Here is a 20,233-nt window from a genome sequence, read left to right as displayed (position 1 = left end):
ATCTTGACCTTTGTTGTTGCACACAGCACATGTCTAATCGATATACTGTGCCATTGCCCAGTATACATGCTCATATATTCACTGTGTGCTCTGCTCTGTAATTGACCGATACTCCCTGTTGCCCCTGTCCAGGAGCGCTACGAGGCAGCCATCCAAAGGTCCACCAAGAAGACCTGGGCAGAGATCCGACAGCAGAGGTGGTCCTGGGCTGGGGCCCTCAGCCAGAACTCCAACCAGAGTGAGTATCCTGTTCCAACAATAACCTGCTGAATACACATCCCCTTATTGTAGGGGCGTGACTACTTTCCTGTCAAGGGATACAAGTTCAGCTCCTGACATCGATGGTAGTGCATTTAAGCTCCATATCTGGCTACTGTATGTACTGCAGTACATCAATCAACCAGTCAGACAGACAGTCGTGTTTTTCAGAACCTTGGGGACTCTTGCGTTTCAAGTCCATTTACCTTTTACCACTTGTGCTGACCTCAATCATCTCCGTACAGCTCACTACATCCTCATTACCTCATGACATGATACATTAATATTGTTTGATTAAATCACTCATGTTGAATCACATGCATTCATGACATGTCTCAGTCTCAGGTATGTTCTACTACAGTAGTCTAATTTCCCTTTAGAGGACATTTGGTCTTGATTGTAAGATAAAGTGGAAGGTTAGCTCATGAGACATGGTATCACCGATGACTATAGACATTACATTGAAGAGCTTGGCACAAGCAGACAATATAATAATTGACCTTGTAGAGTACGAACTAGGTACATATTTTTCTGCATAACTGAGCTATGTAGGTCATATTTTATGTTAAAAAAATGACCTACATGGGACGAATTGCCAATTGGTAAGATTTGGTTGGGTAATGGCTCTCTATCTCCTAAAGCCAGGCAACAGACAAAATGGCCTACGTTAGTCATATAATGCAATGTGCAAGGTTTTGGATATGGTGATAGTCATTGTTGCTGTCTAAATAAAGAACATTTTATTTAAACTTTTTTTTTTCTTGTTCTGCATTTCTGAGTTTCTGCTCACCTTAGTTGACCACTTCCCCTGATATTAGCTAGTTCTTTGCCAGCAGATTTGTTTGCTTCTTAAATATTACTCCATGCTCATTAGCCCCTGGCATGTCCAGACGTTTATCGATTGCACATTGCAAATATGTATTCTGCTTTATTGCAGCAGCAGCAGCAGTTGCAGTAAGCCAGGTTCTATCAACCGGCGACAGAGAATACTGTATGTGGTTGCTTAATGTTTATCTGGCATTGATTAATGTCCTGACTTAGCCCTGTCAACAGGGCCCCCAGACCAGGGTCCTCAGTGTCCTTAGTGTCTGGGTACAGCTGCAGAAAATGTAGAGGAGGTATGTTGCATGATGGATGGTGTCAAAATAATGTGTGCCAGCCTCCACACATGCAGCTCTAAATCTAAAGAGACCCGTTGCGTCTTATGCCATCTAATCAACTCAGCCATGGGAATTATGGACAGTCAAATTTATGAATCTCACACTCGCTCTTCCTGCCTGTCTGTCAGATGATGATGACAGTAAACGGGTGTAAACAGGCTGCAGTAGACTGCTGTGGACCGCAGGGAGTTATTTAGGAAATACTCCAGAGAGCCAGTCGCCTTGGCTTGCAGACAAAAAGAGCATTGTGCTTCCTCTTTACCAGCCCCATGTATCAGAATAAAGCCATTGAGGCCAGGCCAGACTTAATACTTCCATTACGGTAATGTTCTCTGAACAATGTCTGGTGGTGTTTTAGGGAGAGGTCAGTTAATCATTGATTGATTGGAGTGCATTAAGAGGGATATAGAACTGGAAAACGATGAATGGGTGAAAAAGGAGGAAGACGGGGAGAAAGGATTTAAATCTGCAGTGCACTGAATTTGTTGCAGACCTTTTCTAAGTTTGTCATAGAAAGTTTTAGATACAGTAGATGCAAATACTTGTATTATTCTGAATCTAGGCTAATTCCCCTCTCCAAAAGTGTCAGCAAACCGCTTCAACCGTGAAATTAATACTACATTGCCCAGCAGGCTATTTCCCTACAGTCGTTTGTAGCTTGTTCTACGCTTCAACTAGGGTTGCAAATGGTCAGAAACCTTATAGTAAATTTACTGTGTAACTTTTTCTATTAAACAAAAGTAATTTTTGGTATAATCTTTCACGGTTATACTTTTCCCAATGACCATTCCACATAAATGTGTTTTTGACGACTTCAGCACTATTAAAAATCCTTTTTATTTGTGAGTGTCTGCCCCCGAATAACGAACTGTAGGCCCGGGAATGTACCGGAAATGTATTTATTGATGTATTTTAGCATTAATAAATACCGTTTCTGATGACGTGCATTCCATGATATTGGTGCATTACAAAATATCCTTGGATGTTAGTATAGGACACTACAGCATTTTTTCAGTGGTAGTTCCATATTGACAAACTAAACTGCTGAACTGAATGTTACACACTATGACTTTTAACAATTTTGGAGATTTTTTTAATAGGGTAAATAAAATCGTTTTATATAATGAACTTTCTTTGGGTGAAAATACACATAATACGACAGTAGTACTAGGTGTTGTGGCATGTTTTGGCTAAAATATACAACCATGCACTGTGCTTTCAGTGCAGTGCACTCACCTTTCATATGTACGGATAATTTGCCAGCATCCCGCATGAACAGTGCATTATCCCATTACATTTGTAGAGTATCTTCCATCACATTTACAGATTATTCTCAGCATCTTGCATACTACTGAAATGCAGTACTATTGCACTCACACCACACTATGAGCTACTAGTACTTGTCATAGCACTACATGCTTTCAGTTTTATATAAAGAGTGATATTGAAAAGGTATTTTTCAAGTGAAGAATACAATGAAAAGAATTGACTCATTTAAGCAAAGTTCAACTCAACACTCCCCCCCCCCCCCCCCCCCCTGTTAGAAAGGTTGACATTATGTATGCAGTATGCTTTTGATATGGTAAAAGGTTTACAGCCTGTGAAAATAACCTCTGTATTTCCATATTATTCCAATTAATTTAGATGGAAAGTTTCCAACATCTTGCAACACACCTTGCTCTGAGATTTTGATAGCATTTCTCTATTTTACTTTTATTTTTCATTTTCTTTCTCAAAATTCTTTCTCCTGGAGGTTCGTTCTGAATACATTTTATTTTGACACTGTCTGGATTAATATTTTAATGTCCACTTTCACAAAGGTGGGATAAAAGATGAATGAAAAAATACTGGGGGGGGAGTGTCATTGTGTATAATGTAGCCTACATGTTACTTGTGTGACAGTAGCTATATGTTAACCACATGAACCCTAGTATCCATATTCTGGGGATCTTTGGTGATTCTTTTGGGGTGAAAATGGCTGATCTACAAGTTTGTGAACTTGTAGATCGGCTATTTTCAGAGATTTGGTGTAGAGGAAAAAAAAAGAAGGGTACCAAATATGGAGCCTGGGGGGCTCTGGTCAATGAAGTATATAGGGTTTAAGTGGTTAATAGTGCATGTGATGGTGCAGTATATTTGAAACCGAAGCACCATTCCACAGGAAGGTTCCTTTTTGTCCCTCTCAGTAACCATCATGTGACCCATGTGAACATCTGTGTTGGCGCTCTCTTGGCTTCTCAGGCAGGTGCTCCGTGTCGGCGGTCAACCTGCCCAAACACGTGGACTCGGTTATAAACAAGCGTCTCTCCAAGTCCTCTGCCACCCTCTGGAACTCGCCCAGTAGAAGTAAGACAACGTCCGGGGAACGTCCACCCGCCCTCCTCTCCTCCCGCCTCCCTGTCTTCCGTCCCTCACCGCCGTCAGCCACCTCAGCACCCTTCCATCGTCTTTTAGGATTTCAGTTGTTTTCCGTTTTTCCCTTCCTGAGTTCAGTCGTTCTCCTGTGCTTGATGGTTGACCACTGAATCATTTCCACCTTCCAAATCCACTATGAGTTGACTTTTTATTCTCGCAAGATTTTGTCCTTGGTTGGTGTTTTTTTTTGTTTTGTTTTTTTGGTGAATGGGGGCCATCTTTCCTCTGCATTTTTCTCATGTTCATAACTTTGTATGAATATGTTTTAATACACACAATGTCATTATATTTTTATGTGATTGTCTGGGTCATATCCTTGGTGGTTCATTTTGTGTGGTGATGGTCATTTTCATTCCTGGTGTGTTTATACTGTCACATGGGTCTATATTTGTATTAATTTGCATCATGCCCTGCTGGCTAACCATTTTATCCGTTCTGAAGGTGTGGAGGTGAGTGGGATTTTGTATCGGCAACCATGCAAATCCAACCATAGATTATTTATGTTATATACTGTACAGACTAAGATGTCAGAGCTGTCCACAGGTCTACCTCACAGTGTTAGCAGAGTGCAGGTGCAGAGTCCCTTCTTTTAGAAAGTGAACTAGGTCGCTGTGTACTCATGCAAAAATGAGAAAGACGAGTTTGAGAAAGTAAAGTCCGATGCCCATGTGGTGAGTCGACATTTTTTAATGTGTTCTTCCCTGGAGCAACAACTACACTGCTAGAAAACAGACAAAAGGTGAAAGCACAGCCTTCATATGTCCCTCCCAGCCAGACTCGTTCTCCCCTTTTCTCTCTGATTCTCTTTCTTCCTCTCTTACTTTCTTCCTCGCAAGCATGTTCTTGCCCCCTTTTTTTCCATCTTGTTTCATGTTTATTATGCTCTCTCCTTCTCTTTTGTCCTCCCCGGTCAAAACAATATTTGAATCATTCTGTCTCTTTCTTTCTCTCTTTCTTTCTCTCTTTTATCTCTCAATGCTATGCAACCTTAGTATTCAGTACAGGATGTCACTGCATTTTGCAGTTCCTCAGTAGTCCAAGAAGCATCTCTCTCACTACCCCAAAAAACTGCTGACTAGTCTCGGCACAAAGCCCCGGTTCTCTGATTCTCTGTTCAAGGCTGGAGTTATAAATAACTGATTCATTGTCTAGACGAGTATTTCAAATCTTCATGTCTCCCATGGGTGATAACAAATCAGCTCAGGGCTATGTAGGAACTTGGAAGACATCTACTGATCTCGTTTTCTACCTCTCTTTCGTGTGTAGTAATCTCTTTGGGTGTCATTAAACTCTTATTGGTGGGTAGTGGTTGATCTACAGAAGAATGGTGGTTCCTAACGGTTGGGCTTCATTGCAGCTTGTAGACACAGATGTATTCATGACTTGAATTTGAGCATGGGGTTTCTATTTTGTTTTCAGGGTATCGCTTTTTTTTTGTCCACTGTTTTGATCATCTTAATAAGCTCTTGCCAGTTGCAGTTAATCCTGAGCTGTGATTTGAACCCTGGCATTGACACCGTGCTGTGTTTCCCCTCCCTCAGACCGTAGCCTGGCATTGAGCCCATGGGAGAGCAGTATTGTGGATCGACTGATGACGCCCACCCTGTCCTTCCTGGCTCGAAGCCGCAGTGCGGCCAGTGTCCTCAGTAACGGCAAGGATGGACGTAAGTAGACATGCAGTACTGTACACCAGTGGTTCTCAAAGTGAGGTCCGGGGACCCCCAGGGGTCTTTGAAGGGTGTTCTAGTGGGTTAACAGGTTAACCACTTTAGCCTTATTTTATACTAATAATAAAATCATAAAAATGGCTGTTTTTGAAAACATTTTGAAAAATCTTCAAACATGAACATTAACCCAAAACTTCTCTAATGGGGGTCCCTGATCAGATATTTTCAGATGGTGGTCCGCAGCCAAATATATCAATATGGGGTCCTTGACATGAAACAGTTTGAGAACCACCTGCTGTACGGAATTGTGCGTTTTTGGCATTGTGTCGTGACCATTCACTACTGTGAGTTCACTGCCGATGTATGAATAATGACGTTACTTGTCTGACGTCCCCCAGAATCCCCCCTGTGCCCCCGCTCCGCCTCAGCCAGCCCCCTGACCCTGTGTGCCCACCGGCCCCATCACCGCTGCTCCGACCGCTGGAGGGTGACTTCCAGCACGCCAGATATCACGCAGCGCCAGCACAGACGTAGCTCTGCACCTGTATGTCCGCCTTGTTGGCTTGTTTTATGGTCCCTTAATGCTGCATTGGTACCATGTTGAGAATACAGAGCCAAACAGAGCCCAAACACATGCAATATGAAATGTAATATGAAATACAGCCTGAAATGTAATACAGGAACCCGCAACACAAAGTATCCACCCAGACTGAAGACATATGGTTCGTTTGCTGCCAAGAGGCTGATCATTTACTTGACCTTGAATTTTTGTTCTGTTTTGTGTGATATTTGGATTTGACACACTGAGAAAAAACATCCCAAAACGAAAACATGCCCAGCTCTGCTTAATCTCTCTACCATTTTTGCAGCCTTGTATCCTGTAGTTTTTGTCATTTTGCACAGACACAGGAAACATGAAAACAAACAAACAGATACCACACGGAGTAAGTAATATTATGGTCATCTGCTCATTTTGATCAGATTATGATTTGTTTTTGTTTTGTTTTCATAGCTGGATAAAAATAAGAAAGAGAAGAAAGACAAGGAGCGGGAAAATGAGAAGGAGAAAATCGCCCTCACTAAAGAGAAGGTGTTAAAGAAGAGACAGTCTCTACCAAGTATGAGACACAGACCCGATCCAAGGTAAGACTTTGACAAATGTTGAATTTCTTCATTACACACTCATGATGAGAGTCGGGGTCAGTTCACTTTGTCATCGTTGTCAGTTTTACGAAAAATGGATTTTCTTCCAATTTCAACAGCTGTACATTTTTCAACTTCAACAAAAACACCTTACAGTAGCTTCCTTGAGAATGAAAACTGAAAGTAGGTAATAGTCACTGTATCATTATGCATTATTATATGAGACTAGGAATTGAATGAAGGCAATAAACTTCAAATCTGATCATTGCTATAATGACTGAGAATAGTATAGCACCAATATTCACATTATTTTCCTAACTCTGCTAATGCGAATAATTTGTCTCAGCTTGTTATCTGCAGCAAAGATTATGATAGATAAAACTGTTATTGATCCTGAGGGAAATTGAGTTGTCATAGCAGCACCACAGGAAGGATGAAACATAGCTACACTTAAGGGTACAGATTTAGTAGTAGCACTAATCAAAATAAGATGACTATAATAAAAGACTCAACGTCCAACCTGGCCATCTGCGCCTGCACACTGTCAGGTTTGCATAATGTATGAACCATTATAGATAAAAAATAGAGGCATAAGATGAATTAGTATTCACAGGCTTGTGCCGTGCAATTATTGATTAAATTATTAATTGCCTTTACCCCTCTTTGGTCTTCCAAGAAATGTCAATAATTGTCTTACTATCAAAGAGAACACCAGCACTCACAGAAAAGTGCTTGAGGCACTTTTATTTAGTTGGCACGGGTAGCATACAGCTAATGCTGCCTGTGACAACCAAATAAAATCCCCTTCAGGACATTTCCGTGGACATTTCCGTGGTATTCTCTTTGATTGTGCATCCGGTAAGAAACTATTAAGTTAGAAGGAAGGAGTTGTGCTTGCATTCTATTGCAAATAATTTCCTTTGTCCTTTGGCTCTCAATTCTCCACTCAAGCTATTTAAGGCAGAGTAGCATGAAGCCCGGTAGAGATCAGTACAACTATTAACAACTCATCACATTGAATGTATGCTGGCTGGTTATTTGAAGAAAATTGTATATATTGTACTCTCCACACAAAGAAAAAAATCAATAATATCCTATACTTACTATTGGTGTTACTTTAGGTGAAAATTGCCAATCTACAAGCTCATGCAAAGCAGTGAGCTTGTAGATTGGCTATTTTCAGCGTGTCACACTGATGTGGGACGGTGTATAAATTCAGCGTTAGATTCCCATGACTTCCCAATGATAACCTCATCTAAGGCCAACAACAACTAGGTCAGTGAAGGTGTGACGTTGTTTATGGTTTATGGTTATTTCATTCACTTAATTGAGTCTAGGCAAGGAGCTAAAAGCATGGCATGCCAGTCTGAGGGGGACAGATCGGTCATAGTCAACCCCTAGGCCGCAGGAATTAATTGGCTACGTGACAGAGTGGAGGGAGAATGGAGTGCCTCTGACTCAACAGAAACGGTCTAGCAGGAGCTGGCAGTGGCAGAGGCGTGGAGGGAAACCGTGTTCTCTGCAGTAATGGATGTTTCCCTGCTGCTGAATGCTGCTCTGCCCACTTACTGCTAGGAATCAGACCCATAATGCACTTAGAGGAATGATGCAATGTCCCAAGTGCTTTGTGTGTTTTGAATTTGTTGGGTTGAGGTCATGATTTTTCAGTGCTGGTTAAGGACAACGGTACATTTTATCATTTGTATGTATTTGTATACTTATATTAGAACTGGATGTCTGTATGTGGTAGACATCAAGAATGTGTTCTATTGAACTTTTTGTGGTATGTTGTTGATGTTTTAGCCATAAAACAATGTAATAATTAATGATAAATAACTGCACTAAATTCCACAGAGTTTTCCATCCCTATCCACAATTAGCTGAATTTCCCTATAGCAATAAATAATGTTTTTTTCTCTCCTTTTTCTCCAGCCCCAGTCCTTTATCAAGACGGCCTTCCTCTCCAGCGACTCCTAAGGGCAGAACCACGTCTCCCAGCCCCGCTGCCTCCCCGAGCCCCAAGCCCCTGGCCGCCCGTAGCAGCCCCTCCACCCCCAAGGCCAGGCCCAAGAGAGCTAGGACTCCTGCCAGGATAGTCCACAATCGCACATCCTCCCCCATCCCCTTAGAGAGAGTCCGGGAGCCCCGCACCCGCAGGCCTTCCACCCCAGAGAACAGTAGGAGTGAGTACAAGACAGAGCTGGTGATAAGTGGTTGCAGACAGTATGTCTTTTCACTGCATAGTACCGGATCAACTTATCTCGACTTGACTTGTTGTCCATTAGACAAAAGTACCTGTACCAGCTGAGGCAATACAAAGGGTGACATGAAAACACTGCAGTGTACTGATTGGTCAGAGATAATTGTCACTAGCGTGATTGCATCATTGCATCAGGACGGACTCCCATACTGCACAGAAGTTCCAGAATACTGTTAACGTTTGTTAACATTGTACATTGGATAAGCGCCGATACACTCGAGGATCTATACTTTTGCTTTAGATCTTAAGCGCCGTTCACACTGAGCATGATAACTATAAATATGTCATTTTAAAAGTTGTGAAGTGGATGGCCCGAGTCCACACCACAACTGTAACAACAAAGATTGTTGTAAGCGATGCCGTTTGGATCACTTTCAGGACGATTTTATGAATGATAGAAACATTGACAGCCATTCAAAATCCAACAGAAGGACATCTGGGATGCAATCGGTCTCACTCACCCTCGGAAGGATTTGTTATTAATGGAGATGAGGAGACGATTATGAATAGCTAACGACACTAGCTGGTAGGCTAGCTAGTAGCTGTCATTACCTCAGGTAGGCTACAACTATTGGCTCCTTATGATTTAATAGTCAGATTAGAGTCAGATTATCCATTATATCCTGTTCCATGCGTCTTTCAGCACCATAGAGATGGAGATCTCTTTCTCTCGCTCCCTCCGTGTGGGCTCTAACACAGACACAGGCTCACAACACAGCTGGACTGCTTGTTACTGTTTGGTGCCACTGTTTACAGAACAAATCGTGCGGACGCTCACATAATTATATCGTTATCGTGCTGGGTGTGAACGGTCCTTTGGTCTACACTTGGAACCATCTTATTCAGCACCTCTTAAGAGACTCTATATACTTTGTCTCATAAGAGACATTAGTCTTTGTGGCTGAGTCATACTGTAATATTTTAATACACTGGGAGTTGTTATACTGGCCTTGGCTTTGCTTCCCATGACTGGGGAAGAATGGATTTGAACTTGGATCTCTCCCCTGTTGGAAAAAGTGAATGAGCTTGTGGAAACTCAGTATATCTGTCGGAGAGCTGCAACAGAGCCAAGCAAAGATTACCATCGGACTCAATTATGCATGGTACCGCACACTCTTTAGTCGGAGCCTGTCCCACAAGCACCAAGAGGCTGTGCTAATCAGCCTTAATTATGCCATTATAAGCTCCTCAAACACAAGCAATAGCTTGTCCAAATACATGATGTGCGTATCTGTTAGAAAAGTATAAAGTGACTTTAAAAGCTGAGAGATGGATCTGCACAGATGTGTTGAGAAAGTAGTAATAATGGTCGCTGCTGTTGTCTCCTTTGAGAGCCAAAATATGCATGTAGAATCAGTATCTGTACTTGTAACTGTCTCACTTAAAGGTCCGATTAGTGATACTAATGTACACAAATGGGTGGCCTTTAATTCTCTAGGACATGGGGTCTAGGTGATGATTATTTTAAACTGTATTTCCTGTATTTTGAAGCTGTAATGGTTTTTGTTACTGTAATTTGATGTATGTCTACTGTAATGTGTTTTATGTGAGTAAAACAGAGCTAAATTTGAATTATAATGGAGTTAGACAATTGCAAATAGCATATTTTTCATCTACAAATCAACTATATCTGAATATAACCCTACATTTACATGTAAAGTGCCTTTAATATCCATCCCTCTCCATGCTGTGTTTTCCTGATTTAGGCTCTCCTACAGTTCCTGCCATTGCTGTATCCTTGGCCTCGACCACACCTTCTCCGACGAGTGCACCAATCACTACCCCCGCCACACCTTCAACGCCTGACCAGGTCCAATCAGTGGCCAGTGTTCCTGCGCCATCACCCGCCCCCTCCCCAGCAACCAAGCCGATGGCTGGCACCAACAACCCAGAGGAGGCCGGGCGCATCCTGGCCGAGAAACGACGGCAGGCCCGCGAACAGAGGGAGAGGGAGGAGCAGGAGCGCCGCGAGCAGGAAGAGAAGGAGAGGTCAGAGCAGTTCCTTAATGCATTTTAACACACATGTCCAAATGGGGGCAGTTGCAAGCTTTGACCTTGGCCAATCACACAACTGTCAAGCTCCAACTCGGCAGAAGACTGGGTAGATGAAAGGAGTTTTAGAGGCCGCAGTGCAAGCTGCCAATTCACCCTCCAGTATGTTCTCATGCTTGCTTTACCAAATGTGTGCTTTCCAACCAAGATGTCTTTCCATCAGTCCTCGCTACTCGGAACGTGACAGGCAGTCCTTTATGGCATATAAAAACAAGCCATGTGATGAATCATTAAAATGCAATATTAATCATGTCACCTTCACACCATATAAAATGAGTTTCCTGCGCCAAGCATTCCAATTAGTCAAAGAGACATTGCAGCCGTGCTGTTAATTCCATCTAGTTGTGCTTCACTGTGTATTGTGTACACAGATACACACTCGTGGTAGTCAGGGAACTAGTTAATTATCTTTTCTTTCATTCTTCATGCACATGACTTAGCTATTATTTAAAAAGAATGATTGCAATGCTGAAGGGGTTTAATCCCTTGTTTTATTGATGGTTTGTGCATCTAGATAATACTACTGTATAACATAATTGTCATACCCATAATTACAGAAGAGAATGCCCAATTTGATTACAATATTATAGCACATTACTTTTACTTAAACGTGAATAAAATACTTACTTTTATTATGTACTTTTAGTTTAATCCTAATTCTTCTATGTTACACAATGTGTGGAATAAACATTGTCTGCTTTGTTTTTTATACAGTACAGAAAACTACCCCATTGCAGACATTAAAGATTTATTGTCAAATGACGATGACTTCAGTGTATGACCTACCACATAACCGTGATGCCATGTTCAATCATGTGTGCCCCTCAATGAGACCTCACAAAGCGGAGGCAATGTCTGTGTGTATGCACATTTATATCCCCCTGGGGGCGTGGGGGGTAGACATTAATATGACAGCTTAAGTTCCTCTCTCCAATAAGGTTGGCAAGCTTTAAAGCATTGGCCATGGCGTGTGCCAGACCTCTTGTGTCACAATGTAAGTGGACAAAGCCAGCGTGGGCTCCTGTTGTCACTCACTATTATCATGTCACATATCCACATTTCCGTTTCCCTAGATACTCTCATTTCCTGATTTCCTTGGCCTGTGCTGCACTATTAGGTCAATTCAAGCTTCAATACAATGGACAGTACACTGTGTGCTTTTGTTTGTGTCTCTGCTACAAGAGATTGATATGCACTTCAATCTGTTTGCCACATTCAGACAGTCCAGCGGTTTTGATATTGGCACACTTATAGTTTGAAAATAGCAGATCTGAAAGCTCCAAATTGATGTGAGCCGGCTGTTTTGGGCACTGGCTGTCCCTTCCACACCGGCTCTGGCGTATGCTTGAGAAACACCTCGCTGCATTATAGGTCAGCCTTGCCTAATGCCCCTTGCCCCTCTTCCGTTATTCCCCCAGGGTCCTGAGAGAGGAGCGAATAGCGAGGGAGGCAGAGGAGAGTAGACTCAGGGAGGAGGAGGCCCGCATCATGGCCGAAGAACAGAGAAAGAGGGACGAGCTCCAACGCCTGCAGGAGGAGAAGGAGGAGCTGGAGAGAGCCAAGGCCGAGCAGGAGGAGAATGAACGCCAACAGAAACAGGTAAACGGACGTTCAAATTTCCAGGAGCTCCCTGAACTATCTTGAGGCAAGCTTTATTAATGGTCCTACACTATAATGGACCCTTACCATTTTTACACTCTCTGAGTTACATTAACATTTATAAGCTTAACTCATTCAGTGCCTGACTTATTTCTGGCAGTTTGGCTAAAATGCCAGAGTGCCAGAGCCAAAAATACATTGTAAAAAAAAAGTGCTTAGGAGCCGAGATACAGCCTTTTTCAGTAAGAAGTTAAACAAGAAGTGAATGGAGCAGCAAATCTTCAAATCATCATATCTTGGGTTCTGAACATCTTTTTTCAAAAAAATGTCATGACGTCGGCGACGTCATTGGCACTCTGGGCTTATGAAAACGTGACGTCGGCGACGTCATTGGCACTGAATGAGTTAATGCAGCACACATATTAGTAGAGCATACTTTTTCTTTTGTAAGATTTGTTTTTGGGCTTTTTGCCGTATTTCAATAGGACAGCAGTAGAGAGAGAGACACAGGAAACAGGAGAGATTTCGCACCCGGGACACACTGTCAGGCATCGTAGTCTATGTGGTACGCGTCTTAACCACTTGGCCATCGGTGCCCCCGTATCAGTAGAATATACTGACCTGAGTGAACTGGGTTTAAGTCTGGACCAAGTTCATAAACATGACAACCTTTCAGATCTGTGTCATTCCTTAACTGTCACACGACGCAAAACATTCAAATGTCAACATTTAGCAGACAATGTTGCCCTGTGAGGTTGTTTGGGAAGATTAAATGACATTCATATAAGCGGCTAGTCCGTTGGATGTGACCAGGAGCTCAGATAATGGTGGAATTGAAGGCAGTTTTGCTTGAGCAACACAGATGTCAGGCACTTCCTTGACAGCTGTTGCTGCTTGTCGAGCAGGATCAAGACGCCCTTGGTCACACAAGAATGCATACACACAAAACACATCAAGTATCTTCACAACATCCCCAGGCGGTTAAGCTGTTACCCATAACACCACTGGAGAGTCTAGTGGTAAAGAGGCCGACCAGTAACCCAAAAGTCTCTGGTTCGTTCCCCAGCACCAACAGGAGGGTGTAGTCCAGTCGTGAGCTGGTGACTGTAGGTCGACTGGTATTATATCTGCAGTGCCCATCATCTCTGCCCAAAGTGCCCTTGAGCAAGGCACTGAACCCCCAAACTGCCCCAGGGCACTGGGCACCTGCGCTAGCCTCTGACCTCTCTGATGAAATATATGGGGGACTGTGTGTAACTGTGTATGTAGAACTTAGGGATATTCCAATTGCCTTGATGTTGACAATACAGTTATATTCTTCTAACCTGTGTGCCCTATTATCTTTAGCACACAACCTGTCAAGGGCATTCATTCTGCACTTCTCTATAGGACATTACCCCGTCCCCTGCATTACTGCCTCAGTCACTGTCTCAACGCCCCACTCCGAAACACCACCCAGTCTTTGTCCTCATCAATGTGATTTGTTGTCTGGGACAGTAGATATACAGTCATTCCAAACAGTTGAGCTAATGGTCAACATTGAATGGATTCCTTTTATTTTTCAGTAGGCGTCGATAAAACCATCTGAGAATTGCAATATTGACTCACAGTTGTTGACTGGATGTTGCTGAGGTGCAGTGGAAGGGAATTATCCTTAACAAGTACACAGTCCCACTGACCTCATACTCACAAACCACCCTTTGCCACCCCCTTGTGGACTGTCAAGGAAGTGCCATTTGTGGTTGAACATGGTTCAATTACACTGCATGCCGAGTGTCGCATTGCATTTTTAAATGCCCCACGTGAGACCCATAAATGTTGAAAATGGATACTTTGGCCCGAAGGTACAGGAAAATTACGTTTGTGGTCAAACGATAACTGCAGAGGACAACCACACCCTTGACATGTTTATTTTGGTTGAGTCGCCCACCCCTCCCCACCCTTTTCTTTTTTCGCGTGACATTAAAAAAAGTTGTTGGATAACCGCCTGTGTGCGTGTGTGTGTTGCAGAAAGAGGAGGCTGAGGCTAAAGCCCGGGAGGAAGCAGAGAAGCAGCGTCTGGAGAGAGAGAAACATTTTCAGAAGGAGGAGCAGGAAAGACTGGAGAGGAAGAAGGTAGGACTCTTCATCTGCCCCGCATCCACTGCTCTTCCAGCTAGGGCTGGGCTCGATTCATCCTTAACATAACATTTGTAGAGCGTCCATTCTCACTTCATTCTCAGGTGTTTATTTACAGTATACAGTATATCTCTTACATATACAAAAGAGAGTGGGCGGTCGACTCCCCTCTTTGTATATTTTCATTCTATTTAGACGGTTTATGAAACATGGTGAAGTGAAGCGAGCCACAGGAAGGAGAACGTTTCATGGGAGTCTGGTGGAAAAAAGTCTTAACCACTCAACTATGGACAGACACTTAATCATTTCTTAGATAGGATAAAAGCAACTTTTTATGAGACTTTCCTGTTATTGAATTTTTAAGAAACTGCTTCCTGAATTAATTGAACTGCCTCCAACTCGGCGTCTAATGATCCAGAGACACACATCTCTGAGTAACAAATGAATTCAATTGGATCAATCCAAGCAGTGAGCGTCTCTCCCTTTCACTCACTTCAGACATAGTAATCAGAAACATCTATTACTCTATTAGCTGCCTTTCAACTTGCCACTGTTATTAAAGCAAGTTTGGTCCTTGCAGCCAAGATGAATGATGTTTTTGGCTTAGCCTGTCCCAAATAGGCCGTCTGTGTGTTATGATTAAATAGGGCTTACAGCCTGTGTGTGTGTAGGGAGGTCGGACTATATATAAACCATAATGATGGAGCCGTAGCTGAGCCAAGTGTGTGTGTGTGCAGATGTCTTTATGTGTGTGCGTGTGCACTTAAGCTTAATTATGTGACTGGTGACTTGCTATCTGCAGTAAGCGTACCCCCCACAGTAAAACTGTGCCATTGTACACCAAGCTTGAAGCCTTTCTTTCCCTCCCCTCATCTTCTCTCCATGTGTGAAAGGCTCTTATCTAGGCTTGCCAGGCCTGGCTCAGCTGGCCAAAGCCTGGCTCTGCACTGGAATCAGCCTGCTAGAACAGTGTGTCCTCTACCCCAAAGGCTCCAGCTTAGGCCCAGTGCACCACTCCTCTCTATGTACCTGCATTGGCTCCATTTATTCCATTGGTTGAAGAACTTTAACAAGTAGTAATCTAAGAGCACAAAAATATGTGTTGAACGATGAAGAAATAGATATGCATTGGTGGCTTAAAAACTCTGGGGGCCTGACGGCCTGTGGACAGACCAATTGATATAAAACTTTTCAGTCGCATAATATGATGGGAAATGTTCAGCCAAGTTAAATACCAAAGTGAGTTTTTCATTTTCTTTTCATGGATACGCCATACTGGCTCTTATAAACACTTCACATTTATGATGGACAGCTGCTATTGACGTGAGTTTCCCTATCTTGTGCTAGCTTTGTGTCCTCAGAATAAGGTTGCCTCGATTTTTGCTAAACTGTGCATCCAAAAAGCCATTCAGAGAATTGACTTTAAGAGAAAGAAACCAAGCTCGGTATACGTTCACCAAAATAATACAGTGCATGCACTTCTGTCGGTTTTGACAATGTGAGCTACGAAGTAATTCTACAGTTAACCTTTTGACCGTCCTAAATTCATTGTTCCAGCAGCAAGCACAAGTGCTGTGTTGCTTAACAATTACTGACAGTGCTGTCTGCCTTGGGACAACAGTACCTCTGCGAGGCTGTGTGCATCCACTTGAAGCTTAAAGCCGGTCTCAAACTACACTACTACTAAAGAACGTATACAAAAACTCCATTTGTTCAGGGATGACAAGAATTGATGAACAATGTGCCTTGAGGCCTCCATTTCTAACAGTATAGTGAAGTCTTCTGTGAAAACCAGCACAGAAGGTGTAAGCTTCTCAGTGTGTGAGCTGGTCTTGCCTTATGAATCTATCGTGAATCAGTTCTTTAACAACTCTCTAACAGCAAACATTGTGTATTCTGTATTCATTCAGCTCTATTCCCCATTCTGGTCTCTGTTGCCTTGTAGGGCAAAATTTGAAACGATTCCTGGTGTATTCAGGCATTTTGCTGGCTGGGTTTGGCATACTTGAGAGCTGATGAGGGCTAGGTTTTATTGATAGATAGACCTTGTATGTGATCCTCCTCAGTTCACAAGCAGGTTTAAAGAGTGAAAACCAGGCCTTTTGGTTCTCTGACCTTTTTGTTTCCCTCTGTTCCCCAGCGCCTTGAAGAGATCATGAAGAGGACACGCAAAACAGAAGGAGACAAGGTACACTTACTGTTCTGTTTTAACCGAAACATTGGACCGTGACTTTATATTATGTTAAGAATAAACTCTATTTCTCTCCACAGAAAGAGACCAAATCCTCCACACCCACCCAGGTCAATGGCAAAGAGGCAGAGAGCAGCAAAGGTAAGCAGAGAATCAGTCTGGACTGCATCCGTCATCACCTGATGCATTACAGTGAACTTGCTGCTCCCTCCGTCCAATTCATCTCAGTCAATCCTTTTTGGTGATTAGAGGCTTAACCACTTTAAACCTGGCGTCCCTATTTTGTGCATGTCATTATCAAGAAAGAGAACGTGACGTCACTCTGTGTTGTAGTAATAGTGGCGAACCTCACAATCTCACGCCATCTCGTCTCCTTCTCTACGGACAGTTTTTCACAAAAGATTGCCAAAAATAGCTGATCTACAAGCTCTACCATCTTGTAGAAATAGTGAAGTATTGATCCCTTGTTATTGTGATATCAGGGCAGGGATCTAAAACAACTGCTATTCTTTGTTACCAGTTGTTTATCAGATTGTATTTTAATAACACAGACCGTTTCAATTAGCTTTGTGGGGGGTAGATTTGTGGGGTTGGATAGATTTGTGGACACTGTGTATCTTAATTGTTCCAGTAGCAGTCTATTTGTGTATTTGTTTAGCACATTTCAACAATACAGTTAAATGTGCTTTACACAAAGCATTAAGGCAAAGTGCAAAGCAAATGAATTGTGAAAAAGTTGTTTGAATACGTTTAAAAATAGTTAAGGGAATAGAATGAAAGAATAAGCCAAAATAAATGCAATAAAAAGTTTAACTGGGAGGAACACGCTGTCCCTCTCAGTTCCGCTCTGCTGAACAGTCGCTAATGCAGCAACAGAGATCACCCTCCCCACCCGTGAATACGGCGAGGATTCTTAACCCAGACTCCATGGTGGTTGGCAGAAACTTTACCCCTGTGCCACCCGGACACTTAAAAAATAAAACAAAAACATTGCCTACAATGACATGCCCAGTAGGGATACCAGGAATAATGTGGTTAACAGAAAAACAACAACACGTATTTGGTGTGCGTTTGTTGTTTGAGCCAGGCCATCTGAGTCGGATTCACATTAGAATGTTTTCAATAAAGCTGGCTATTAGATTATATCTCTGCCTCATATCACTTACAGCTGTAGTTTGAGGGGTTCCTCTCAACAACAATAGGACCCTTGTTTGTTATTCAGGCCCTGAGACTGCAGAGGAAGACTCTGCTTGTGCCAAATCACAGCGGGAGAGCCTCCAATGCACGAGCCATTGTGAAATAGAAATATGCGTGACTCCAGATAACTTGCCTGCCCAATATCACTCACTACCCACATATTATCCATTTCTAAACCCGCACCCCCATCACCTCCAATTATGAAATAAATATATTCCACTCCCCTAAACAAGGAGATATCATGTAAACTCCCCGGCCCAGCTTCCATCTCATGTTGATGAGAGACGAAGGGGAACCATATGGATCTGTGTGGTCAGAGAGATATGTGGGTGTTTGTGGCGTGCTCCCCAAGCATGGTGGAAGCCATTAGCCCCGCCACTGATGTGGTCGCAGAGGCCAGAGGCAATTGGCAGGCGTGCCTCCTTTCCAATCAGGGGAAGAGGAGAGCAGTCTCATCCACAGCCACGTCCCCAGCCCTTGTTGGGTTGAGGCGGGGGCAGGGGGTAGTTTAACCACAGAGGAAGGATGCCCCATATAGGAAAACTGAGTTCAGCATCCCCGCCTCTGTATGTTGCACTTCATCCTGACTCAGCTCTAGGGTGGGCATTGTTTTAAATCCCACGCTGCTTGGCGGTGGTGGTGTGAGTCATACTTTGTGGGTGATGGTGCAGCAATGAGAGGAACGGGTAGGCGGGAGGGTGCTTATTCCTGTGTTCATTAGCTTAATGTAGTTTATAATCAGCATTTTGCATGATTATAAAAGAAAACCAAATTGTGAACAATCGTTCTCTAGAGTTTTTAAAACATATTACCTCAGAAAGTTACAAACGAGCAACATATAGAAAGGATTACAAGCAAAAAAAGGTTGGATGACATGCTCTAAATCTGTTTTTTTTTTCACCCGTTTCACATTTGCATTGACCACACAAAGCAAGGGTTCCATCAGTCAAACACAATATCCCTCAGGTTGAAAAGCAATAACCATTGCTCGAAATGACACCAGTGGATATTGCGGTGGGGAACAGTAGAGTTTCATACCTGATTAACATCTGTTTCACCTCGTTTCCTCAAGCATCTGCTGACTATCAGCCACAGACAGAGGTCAGCGCGTCCGACAACAAGATGGAAAATGGACAGAGTGGTGAGATAGAAAGGTACAGTATAAAGCTTTTTCCGTTTTAGTTCGTACACTATGCTTGTGCTGATGCAAGACCACCATGAACAGTATAAATCCTGTATGCTATAAAAAGCGTCGCCTTCTAATCAAGGCTGAAGGAAAACTACATGCTTTCAAACCTCATAGTCAAACACAGGAGCCAGAAGGCTCAGGCCGGTTATAAACAATTGTTACCACTAGACTTTATTTGTTTGTTGCAAAGTGTTTACCCAGAATTTTAAGCTTCTGAGGGTGGATTTAGAAAAGAGTCTCTTAAATGGGATCTTAGCGGTATGATTCACAGTAATACGACTGATCTTCAGACCTGTCTTGACCACATCCTACCCTGCACCTCCCCTCCACAGCCCTTCCGTACCTCTGGTTAATGGCATCCAGCCTGCCAGACATGAGAACGGCCTTTCCACCAAGGGAGATGGCAGTCACTTCGAAGAGATCATCCAGCTAACTAATCACGGCAACAGCACCAATGGAGGGCGGGACAAGTCGGAGAGTGATATGCCCGCCGAGCCAATTCTCGCTTTCGAAAATGAGGAGCCTTTCATGAAAAAAGCAGGTCCGATGAAGCCTCAGCACGTTGCAGGTACATAGGAGTAAAGCCACTTTGTAATATGATTACTCTGGAAAATGAGGGAGATTTTTATTTCCTTCCACAGAACATGACCGATACATTGAATTTCTCGACATTCGGTCTCCCATTGATGTACCCATGCAAAACACAAACAAGACCTCTTTCCTACCATAGTAGGCCTAATGTAGACATTTCATCAAAACTAGCTGGAAAGTCTGGAGAGTCTCAACTCAACTCAGAGAACGTTGGTCTGTACAGGCGCACTGTGCAGGGAACCGTCAGGTGTAGTTCGTTGTCTATAATTACTGCAGTAGTAAAGTGACATTTATGTTCGATTTGCGAATATTTCCAACTCAAACACTAATAAAAATCGGAATGATTAAACTGGTTTTCAGTTATGCCTCTCTCTCCAAACGCCTCGGGAGGAG

At 42.9% G+C, this 20,233-nt stretch overlaps 1 protein-coding gene across 4 annotated transcripts in view; it reads left to right on the top strand.

Annotated features, from left to right (window-relative positions):
• The window catches only part of map7d1a (MAP7 domain containing 1a), a 53,280-nt gene that overhangs the window by 29,459 nt on the left and 3,588 nt on the right, over positions 1 to 20,233 (top strand). For 2 of the 4 annotated variants that reach the window (XM_080427597.1, XM_080427596.1), the window contains 13 exons: positions 133 to 238; positions 3,660 to 3,764; positions 5,375 to 5,497; positions 5,899 to 6,044; positions 6,513 to 6,643; positions 8,576 to 8,826; positions 10,610 to 10,892; positions 12,374 to 12,554; positions 14,565 to 14,669; positions 16,813 to 16,860; positions 16,944 to 17,004; positions 19,133 to 19,214; positions 19,582 to 19,817. In XM_080427597.1, the coding sequence (XP_080283723.1) occupies positions 133 to 238; positions 3,660 to 3,764; positions 5,375 to 5,497; positions 5,899 to 6,044; positions 6,513 to 6,643; positions 8,576 to 8,826; positions 10,610 to 10,892; positions 12,374 to 12,554; positions 14,565 to 14,669; positions 16,813 to 16,860; positions 16,944 to 17,004; positions 19,133 to 19,214; positions 19,582 to 19,817 (1,858 nt within the window). The remainder of the gene's footprint in view (positions 1 to 132; positions 239 to 3,659; positions 3,765 to 5,374; positions 5,498 to 5,898; positions 6,045 to 6,512; positions 6,644 to 8,575; positions 8,827 to 10,609; positions 10,893 to 12,373; positions 12,555 to 14,564; positions 14,670 to 16,812; positions 16,861 to 16,943; positions 17,005 to 19,132; positions 19,215 to 19,581; positions 19,818 to 20,233) is intronic. The other 2 variants (XM_080427599.1, XM_080427598.1) reach the window with 1 other exon arrangement.

This window comes from Gymnoscopelus braueri (genome assembly GCF_963280865.1).
Source record: "Gymnoscopelus braueri genome assembly, chromosome: 4".
Classification (NCBI taxonomy): Eukaryota; Metazoa; Chordata; class Actinopteri; order Myctophiformes; family Myctophidae; genus Gymnoscopelus; species Gymnoscopelus braueri.
This window is presented reverse-complemented; position numbering and strand designations above follow the sequence as displayed.